The sequence below is a fragment of the Pteropus alecto genome, unplaced genomic scaffold, assembly GCF_000325575.1.
Source record: "Pteropus alecto unplaced genomic scaffold, ASM32557v1 scaffold98, whole genome shotgun sequence".
Taxonomy (NCBI): Eukaryota; Metazoa; Chordata; class Mammalia; order Chiroptera; family Pteropodidae; genus Pteropus; species Pteropus alecto.
In genome coordinates, this window is record NW_006443570.1 from 4486629 (window position 1) to 4496857 (window position 10229).

Sequence of the window (10229 nt, forward strand, 5' to 3'; positions counted from 1 at the left end):
TTTATTGAACAGCTCCTCCCTCTTCTCTCTGCCTGCTGTGCCCACTTCCACACTCCTAGAGTCAGGGGAGGGCCTCTCTGGCCTCCTCAGCTGTAATCTCCTGGGAGTAGAGGTCAGTGAAGAGAGCTGGCAGCCAGTAGTGGGCTTCCCCTGGGGCCTGCAAGTCCAGCCAGGCCAGCCCTTCCTTCAGCAGGTGTTCCTGGAGGGAAAAGGCAGGAGGAGCCATGAGAAAGGAGTTTACACAGACAAAGTAGATAAATAATCCCCAAACCTATTTTGGCTTCAATGGGGTCTTCGAACTACTACATGAGTGCCTTCACACATTTCAACCAAACTAGAATGATCTGGCCTTGACCTTTGCCTGAGGTGTGAAAAATGCCACCAAGTCACTTAACCTGTGCTGCTGGAAAAGAGGGTAAAAACAAAGTTGGATGTTGTGGAAAGAACGTAGGGCTACAGAAGTATTTGCTGTTTGGCCTTGAGCAAATCACTGACTCCCTTCACTGAAACAAAATGGAGATCACTACCTTTCAGTTAACTTACTGGGGAACAGGCAGATGCAGATAAATATTTTTGGAGAAGTTAATAGAAGGACCATATTAGTATTAGAAAGGACTTAATTAGTTCCTACAGCTGGAAATAGGCTCGAGATGGGTTGGTTCTGCTCAGTATCATTAAACAGATGTGTATGTTACCCCAACTCCACAGATGAAAGTGAGTCTATAGGTTGACTGGATAAGGAAGACGGTATTAAAACCCTACATTTCCATGCTACTATTCACAACATTAGTCTTTCATTAGTACCATGAAATTTGTATGTATAAAATTATAACTATATATAATACTCTATAGATATGTAATTACCATAACTAGTTAATGTCTTCCACTCTGAACTGTTACTTCCAGTACAAACGATGTTAGCCATCTGACCAGGCTCTACAGGTTAGGAGAGCAGCTGGCGATCCCCCTGTAGCAGTGACAGCCTGGATTTACATGTGTGTCAAGGTTAGAAGCCTGCCTTTGTGAGTTCTACCTCAGTGCCATCTTCAGAGAAATGCTGGGGTTACTTCTACTGTGGCAGCAGTAGCCTTCAGGACAAGAGGGCAGCAGAACAAGCTGAAGCTCCTGCCTGTGTGGTTTCCACCCACTCACCTCTTCCCATCTGGGGCCTATCTTTTCTGGGCCATTTCAAATGTCACATACCAGCACTTGCCGTGCTCGCTCTGTCTCCCATTTAAGTCTGGCTTTGATATCACTGACAGTCACGTAGCCATTTTTCTGAAGGAAGGAGGAATGGGGATTGAGTCAGTTAAGAGTGTGGCTTCCCTTTGAACCCAACATCTGCCCAGGGACAACTGATTTATCCAGACAGGAAGAGGTGCTGCCCTTGGGCAAAGAAAGCCCAAGAGCATAGAAAAAGAATGTTTAGAGGTTCCAGCAGAGAGAAAGAAAGGGAGAGGGAGGGAGGTAAGGATGACTTTCAGGGTGATAAGGGGTAGGTTGAGGGGTTCAGGCCCCTGGCACTAAAAAATTTAGACTTTCTCATAGACCCCTATAGAGTGTGACAAGGGAAGACTCAGAAGGATTGATAGGAAGTGATAATCATTAACTGTTCATAATCTAAAATATTTAAATATTCAGCCCTTGCCCTGCCTTATCCTAACTATTCCTCCAATCAAGATAAGCCCTTCATTTAGTTTTGTCCTACATTACAAAATTAAGAAAACTGAACATATCTTCCCTAAATACATGGTAAAGATTTAGGGGAAGATGGTATATGCTTAAGGCATTCTGAGGAACAGGGGGGATGGCAAACAAGATTAAACATTTTTTTAACATTTGTTTTAAAGAATCTACAAAGTAACTTTAAGAAGACATCCAAGAATCTGTCTAACCAAGGGAATAGTTGTCTGTCTGCATGCCTGTCGACACCACTAGACTGTAAGCTCCTTGAGAGCAGGAACTATATGGTACCCATCTTTATAGGGCCCACAGCCTAGTCCAGTGCTTTGCACTGTAGCTGATCAATAAATGTCTGCAAAATAAGCACAGGTCCGAGTAGTGCATCCATTAGACAGTTCCAGCAAAAAGATCTGAGTGATGGGGAGGAGATCAGAGGTGCTCCAGAATCCCCTCCCACATTGTCCCTTACATGTGCGCACACACTCACTCACTCTCAGAAGGCACACCAGTACCTCTGCCAGCTGCAGCACCACAGTGTGATCCATATTGAGCTCAGCTGGAACAGACTGAATGAGGTAAGTGCCGCCCACAGGGATGATGCCGAAGCCAGTGCCAAGTGCCTTTAGTTTCTTAATGGCCCTGATCAGGTCGTCTCTGCGATGAGGAATTGCTGCTTAAAGAACCCTGCAGACCACACCTAGCAATAACTCAGTTTCAGCTCTGCCCTGGGCAGGATACCCTGACAGAAGACTCAAAAGTCTGCACAACAGTTAACTACAACAGTAAAAATGTAGGGTTAAAGGACACCAAATGATGTTTGGATATTCAAGGGAGACAGTCAGACTCTCTCTCCACTCAGCAAACCATTCCAACATTGGACAGAGATAAAAAATATGCCTACAGGAACCCATTGGGAAATGTGGATGAATGAGCTGAACATAAGAGACAACAGACAGTAGTGTGAACTATGGCAAAATAGAAAATGCTTATCCCATTTTAAAGTGGACAGCCTGAAGCTGATTATTGCCATTTGGAAATTCAGGCCCAGTACTGCCAGATTTTCTGATTCCTTAGTTGATAACTAACTAAAATTAGGGAAAAAGAAAACCTATAAATCAATGTGTAGACCACATATGCAGCCCACATAGTGACAACATTTTTTTATCTTTTCTCCAACTGGAGTCACAAATAGGCTCATGAACCAGGTCAATTTATACCCCAGCTCCCTTCCCCAGCCTCTCTCAGTCCCTACTCTACTCTCCTTGACCTCAAATAATCTCAACAGTATACAAAACCCCAAGAATGTTAAAAAAAAAAAAAAAGCATGCATGAAAAAATACTTAGAAGAAAATATAGCAAAATGTTTAACAGTTGCAATCTCTTAGTTGAGAAATAATGGACAGTTTTTGTTTTTTTATGTCTCTATGTATTTTCGGTTTTCTAAAATAAAAACTTTTTTCTGATCATAAAGAGGAATAAAAATGATTCCTGAATTATCCTAGACATACAAGCAGTAGGGAGAAAAGATACCCATCCGAAGACCTTCCTATACTTCAAGGGGTTGGAAGGCAAGACCTACTGGCTAACATCCTGGGCGAATTTGCCCCTTCCTTTTAGCACCTGTTGATGTAGTTCCTCCAGAGTTATCAGACCTATTGTAGAGGTGGGACAGAAAACAGAAGGATTACCTTTATGGCTAAAAAACCCAACCAACCAAAAAAATTCCAAAGGCAGTATCATTTTTGAAAAACTATAAATGCTCTTTAGACATCAAGACTATGTCTATTTATAGTCAATGATTTATAACTGGTTTTAGATTTTCTTTCTTCCCTTTCCTTCCTTCCTCCCTCCCTTCTTCAACACAGACCATGTGATGTGCTTAAGATGACATCACTGGATAACCATTCTTAAGGTCACATTTTGGAGAGCACAGAAACTCAGCTGGCATCGCTGTACCATATTTCCTACCTCCTTACTATTTTCTGCAATGACTAGGGGCTAGACCTTCCTGGCCAAAGATCTTTGGAGAATAGAGACAATCATTCAGGTAATTCCATTTACCCTTGGCCTGGAAACCTACTATGGATTCAACTGCATGAAACAGCTAAGATGCTTCTCAAGACCTTTACTGGCAGGTAGACTGCAGGACGGGAAATATCTTTCAAGGTTTTTCTGCCTCTTAGAGAAGTCCAAAGCCCAAGCCACAGGACCTAGCCATCTTACCTCCATTCCGGTGCTTCAGGGCCAGGCACACTTCAATGATCTGGACGCCCAGCTCATAATAGAAGTCTCCCACGCCTAACATCTCAGACCAAAATCCTTTTCCAGCTAAAAAACAGAAAAACAAAAGCTAGGTTATTCATTAGTTACATCTTTTCTTTCAAAGCTAGATTAAAACATCTATCCCATGGGAAGTCTTCCCTGCCTAGCCTTAAGTCCTTCTGTTCCATTCATTACTAAGGATCCTCAACACAATCTGATTCTTGGTAATTCCTGCTAAGAACAGGCTCAGTTCTAAAGGGTGCGCAATCTAAAAGGTATTTCTACTTGGCTGCTAATCCTGGCTTGGGATACTATAAAAGTGAGTTTTCCTTTCTCAAAGCATACAGTGAAATATAATGGGACATATGGTCTAGACAAGGCTAAGAGAAAAAATATGCAGACCTTGAGCATTCAAAAATCCATTGGACACATTGTTTTATTGAGTGAAAAATGCAGGTTATAGAGTTGATTATAACATAATCCATATATGTAAAAAAAAGTTTATCAATATAATAAAGGTGTCGAGAAAAACATACCTTAAACTGTTAACAGTACTTTACCTCTGTAATTATGAAACAGGGTCAGAAGACTACTACTTTCTCCTTTCCCTTTTTCTCTTCTATAATGATTGTGTAATCACACACTACTTTTATTAAAACTAAATTATTTTTTTAATAAGGGGAAAAAATAGCTATATGAAATTCTACTGTAGTTCATTCAAGGGAAGAACACATACACTGGCTCCTCAGCCTGCACGCCAGCCTCTCCATCTTCTCTACCAAACTGGGCACTCAGCTGTCCTGCTAGGCCCTCCCTAAAGACAACACTCTCTATATCCCCCCACATGCCCTTCTAGAAGATGCCCCACCAACAGTGGTAACAAGTAGGTGGCTTCTGTCCCTTTGGAATCCTAGGAGAACACACTGGACCCCTACAGACAACTCCTTACAGGCCAGAGGATCCACCCCAATGGTGGCACACATGTCCTGGAACTGCACTCGGAACTCAGGATTCTTTCGGATCTCTTGCTTGTGCTTGCTGGCAAATTCCTCCAGGTTGGTCTTGAACATGTCCAACTGCTTCGACATCTGTAGGATGGACAAGGGGGAAGTTAGGGGCAGCCCAGCTAGGTGATAATCAGATGTCAAAAATAGGCCCAGTGGCAAGGCAAAGGCTGAAATAACCCATCCCCTCAGGCCTACCAGTGTGCTATTTTCTGTTCTTGTTCTTTTGACACCTGCCTCTCCTTCACAGTTCTGTTGTCAGCAGAAATGAGATGCTGTAATGTTTCCTCAGTTCTAAAATACGTGTTTTTTCACATGTTCCTGTTCTAAAGCCAGGATGCATCTAACAATCAACGTGCATATCTAAGGTGGGGCTTCTTTGCTTTATCCCAGAAAAACTGTTATTAAATTGAAGGTGCACCTCATGATCCATTTTGTCTTAAAAATGAAGGAATGCAGCATTCACGCAATGGGAAATCTTCAGCCACTGACAGAAAAGGCTAGATAGGAGAAAAAGAAAGCCTGGCATGAATTAGGTGTGCAATGCTTGTTTAATCTGAGTCATGGACCTCCTTGGAGACTGACTGCAAATAAAGAATCCCTGAAGGAGGGCTGTGGGTCTACCAGATTACATTCCAAAGCTAAATACAAATGGTTTGGGGACTTTCTTTTATTTGTATTACTCCTCACAAAGCTTACCTTCTACCCCACCAAAAGTAATATTTTTGTCCCAATATCTTATTTGCTAAGTATTAGAAACTTATACATTATTATAGTCACCATTTCCAGTTGTTTCTTGCATATCATCTCCCCTATGAGTGGGAGCTTTTGAAAAGCACAGCCTGTGTCTACTATCTTCCCTCATTTCAAGGGTCCATCTCACTACTTAACTGCTTTCTCTTCTTCACCAGTCACAATAACTAAGTAAACTCAGGGTATGCACAGAAAAGGGAAGTGCTAGAGAAGGAACTTGTTCAGGAGCCACACCCCCATCACTTACACACACTTCTGGTATGCGCCTAAATGTGATATTGGTGGTGGTGGGTGCCACAGGTTAGGCAATAGTTTAATGTTATTCTTAGGTATATAAAGTAAAAACTCCAAAAGACCTAAATCAAACAGCTCTACCACTTACTATCCATGTAACTTTGTATAAATTACTTACCACCTCAGGGTCCTCAATTTTAAACTAGGAAGAAGAGTGTTCCTTCCTGATAGGATTGTCAGGAGGAATGAACAAGGCAGTCTATGTAAACAAAATGGATACCTGTCTGGGCCGCTATAAGCAAGTCACCTAAAAGATCTGAGCAGCCCAGAAATCAAGATTTGCCAAATATTCTATTTTTGGTTCAATCCAAACAATCTAATTGATATTAAAGCCGTCTTGTCCAGCCTTGTGCGTTCTCCCTTCATTCCTCGAGCCTTCTAACCGACTCACCTGGGCCAGCTGGTCCTCTGCCAAGACAGTCCCTCGCTCCTTATACTTGGCCTGTCAGACAAAGAGACCAGCATGAGTTAAGAGAGTGGGCGCTGGGGGCTCCCACTTGTACTGCCTCAGCTGAAGTATGAAAAAGAGGAGGGTCTCTCTGGTTTTCCTTAGGAAAAGGGATGAAGATGAGGAAGTAGAATGGACGACTCGTCTGTAGTCAAATTTGGAGAAGTGTGGGAAAGGGCTGGTGGATCTGGGGATGCTGGCATTCCAATCCACCGGAAGGTGGAGAAACTCCGTTCTTGGGGGCCCCGAGAAGCCCGTCAGACTCTGTTGGGATGCGATTTGAGGGTACAGAGATCTGCTTCAGAGACTTAAGTCTCCTGCAGGTCAGTGTTGGCTGTGGGTCCGCCTTCTTCCCCTCACCTCGGCAAGCTTCTTCTTGGCGATGGCGCCGGCTCCCACCCCGCGGCGGTGCATCCCCGCCGTGGGCCCGCGGGCCGCCCCGCTGCCGGGACCCCGGGTCTCTACGTCCCGAGATCTGCCGCCGACTCTCCAACGCGGAAGCGCGGCTCGTGCGTCATCTGCGCGCGCCGGAAGCTAAGCTCCGACTTCCTGCCGCGGGGCTGCTAGTCTCCCACCGCCAGGGGCTCGGGTTTCTCTTTTCGCTGGTGGCCAAGCTCCGCGAAACTGGGCGGCGGGGAAAGCGCGGGTTTGGGACGCCGGTCCCCAGCCACCTTTGTGCGGCTCCTCGCTCCCCACTAACGTGGATGCCTCGGACTCTCTCGTCTTTCCACCACTGCCACTCCACCGCTACCCCAGCCAGCAATGCTCATTGGCCGCCAACTTCGTGGCAGGCGCGGAGTTGGGCACCCAGTGTTCAATACAGAGCACAAACCAGAATCCATTCTACACTAATGGAGCTTACCTGTTAGAGCCACACGCGGAGATTCTGATTGGTGAAGGCCTTACAGTTAAGAACTGGCACTCTGGAGTTAGATTGGTTCTATAGCTCACTTCCCCTACATATGGTCCAGTAATTTCAGGCAAATTCCTTAATCTCATTTGTTCCAGTTTCCACAGTTGTGAGGATTAAGTCAGAAAATGTCAAAGTATTTAGTGCAATGTCTGGCACATAAGTATATATCAGCTGTGATTGTTATAAAGTCTGGGGTAGTATTAGTCATCTGTGTGTTTAGGTGATTTCAGTAGCATTACTGAGTCAAAAAAGGAGCTAATAGAGAATTCTTAAGTCAGCGAGTAATAAGATCAAATTTTTGTTTTAGAAAAATTAGTGGCAACCTTGACTTAAGTCAGTTTAAGCAATCTAAACTAGAAATGAGAATTAGAACTAAGATAGTGGCAGTAAGGACAAAGAGAATGGGACAAATTGAGGAGATATTAAGAAGGTAGAATGGTAAAACTAATAAGACGGGCAGACTGAGTGGGAAAGTCAGCATGATTGATGCTCAATTTTCTGGCTTGGGCAACAGTGTGGTGCCATTGGGGGAGGGGGGAACCACAGCATGAAGTTGGGAAAATAAGAATAGTTTTGAAAATGTGGAAATCGAGGTCTGTAGGTCATCACAGGAGAGAGAGCCAATAGTCATTGCATGTACCATGATGAAGTTTACAGAAAAAGCTGAGCTAGGCTGCAGATCGAGGGAAAAGGAAAAGGATAAGAGGATGGGAGCAGAGATTGGTGGCATGATGTTTAGCTGCTATTTGGGGCCTTAAGGGATGATAGAGCCATGAGCCCTATGAACCTGGGTCCCTGAGGATTTTGTGGAGCAGAGCTGTTACACCATCCCTGGGCCTCCTGCCACTGGATGTTTATGAGAAAGAGAAATCTTTGTTCTATCTTTATAAAATCACTGTTGTTTTGTGTTTTTGTCATTTGAAACAATACAGTCATAGTCTTACCTTCAGATTCATTCTCATACATGCTGTCAGACACTGAGCTCACATAGCATAAGCTGCCTTAGACACAAACTTTCTCAGACACAGATTTGTCCCCCCCCAACACAAACTAGCCTTTTTAGAACTGACTTGCTCCAATATACCTACCTACCCCTTTCTGTGAAAAACACACTAGCCCCATACTGACACACTGACCTCATGTCCTCATTTTTCTAATACACCACTCCCTGACACAAAAACTTGACCCTTTAGATACTCACTGATACTATCTAGACACATCTTCATTTCTCACTTTTTGACTCACACTATATGACCACTTAAGGTACACACACTGATCCCTCACTCACATTCATGACTTCAGATTTAAATATTCATACCCTCAAATGCACACGTACATACTCACTCCCTTAGGTATACACATTGGCCCTTGACAAACCTCGGTGTCACCCTCAAGCAGACATGCTCATTCCATTATTCAGACACATTTGTTCTCCTTTATAGTTTTAGAGAAAGTATGCTGACCAGTGATATGCTGGTTAATGTTTAAAAACCGTCTCTCCAGGTTCGGAGTGAAGTGCTCTGATTTATAGCATTTGCCAATTTCCATGGTATAAATACTCTGACCATGGCCAATTTCAAGCTATCAATGGTTTTACAATGCACTTACAGAATTCCTGACAATTTAACAATGGCTCTCAGAAGCACTCTGCTCCAGTACACCACTGAACACTGATTATCACAGATACCCTCACTTGTTTTAAGTGACTCATTGGTCTTGTGGCAAGGTGGCTAAGAGCATGGGCTTTTAATTCTCTGCCTCACGGAGGCAGTGTAGTGCATGGTTAACAGCTATTATGTTATCATCTTAAAGGGGTGCCATGAAGCTTTAAATTCGATTACCATGACTTTTAATGATGTTTATAAATTTGAACAACTAAAATAAAAAAAAAAGAATAAGGACACTTATTTGTTGAAAAAAATGTTTGTAAACAACTGAGCACGATGCCTGCCCCATAGTAAAAACATTTGTACAAATTTTTTTTAAAATAACCCTTTCCGATTCACTGACTCCCAGAGACACCCAAGACTCCAGAAATATAGATCCAAACTTCTTCCCAAGACAATCAGTTCTATCATGGAGAATCAGTAATACATCCTCTGATCAAAGGCATGCTCTAAATTGCGAGAGACACACTCTCAGAACTCCAGGAGTTTAGATGAGAGGAAACCAAATATGTCAGAGCTGGAAGAGATTGCAAACTGGCAGCCCTCAGGCAAATTCAGCTCTCAAAAGAGTTTAGTTTGGTCACCATAATGTTTTTAGGTGAGCATGTCTCTTCTGGTCCCCCATCCTTCCCCTTGTCTTACGTCCTCTCTGCTTTGCTCATTTGTGAAGGACCCAGTGCTTCAGCCATCCAGCTTGCCACTCTCCGACCTTAAAACTAATACCCTTGTATTTTTAAATAGAGGTTTACTCGTGTGAATAATAATAATAAAAGTTAACTTTTATTGATCACTTACTTTGTGCCAGGCATTATTTTAATGCTTATTTCAATCCTACAAGGTGGGTACTTTTTATAATCTTCTTTTTACAGACAGGAAACTGAGCTTCAGAGAGAGGAACTAACTTGCCAATTCACGGACCTATTAAGTTGTTTGAATCTAGGTGTGTTTGACTCTAGTCTACTAAAAAATGACTAGAACAAAAGTGGAGGGAAGGACATTACAGGCAAAGATAAGCCAAAATCGAGGGAAGAGGTACTTCTGGGAAGGCGGGGCATTGGGAGGAGGCAGCAGACTGAGATGGGGAAGGCTCTGAACACTGGACAATAAAGGTATTAACTTTTGGACAAATTGAGTTTGCACACTTCCTTTCATCCCCATTACCATCACCCTAGTGGGAACCTGGACTCCTGCAAGAGCTCCTTACC

At 43.3% G+C, this 10229-nt stretch overlaps 1 protein-coding gene across 6 annotated transcripts; it reads right to left on the reverse strand.

Annotated features, from left to right (window-relative positions):
• Nucleotides 1–6: 6 nt before the first annotated feature.
• Nucleotides 7–7479, reverse strand: SNF8 (SNF8, ESCRT-II complex subunit). Of its 6 annotated transcripts, XM_015599395.2 has the most exons (9): nucleotides 6388–6419; nucleotides 5371–5449; nucleotides 5148–5201; nucleotides 4895–5033; nucleotides 3907–4011; nucleotides 3263–3335; nucleotides 2175–2337; nucleotides 1204–1278; nucleotides 7–199 (listed from the first exon to the last, which is right to left on the reverse strand). In XM_015599395.2, exons 2-9 carry the CDS (start codon nucleotides 5380–5382, stop codon nucleotides 62–64), a joined length of 759 nt encoding a protein of 252 aa, XP_015454881.1. In that variant the 5' UTR covers nucleotides 5383–5449; nucleotides 6388–6419; the 3' UTR covers nucleotides 7–61. The 6 variants fall into 6 exon arrangements, with proteins under 6 accessions (XP_015454881.1, XP_024897492.1, XP_015454880.1 ...); XM_025041724.1 differs by lacking the exons at nucleotides 5148–5201; nucleotides 5371–5449 and adding an exon at nucleotides 7307–7479 and having other exon boundaries at nucleotides 6388–6438; XM_015599394.2 differs by lacking the exons at nucleotides 5148–5201; nucleotides 5371–5449 and adding an exon at nucleotides 6805–6964 and having other exon boundaries at nucleotides 6388–6438.
• Between the last annotated feature and the right edge of the window lie 2750 nt (nucleotides 7480–10229).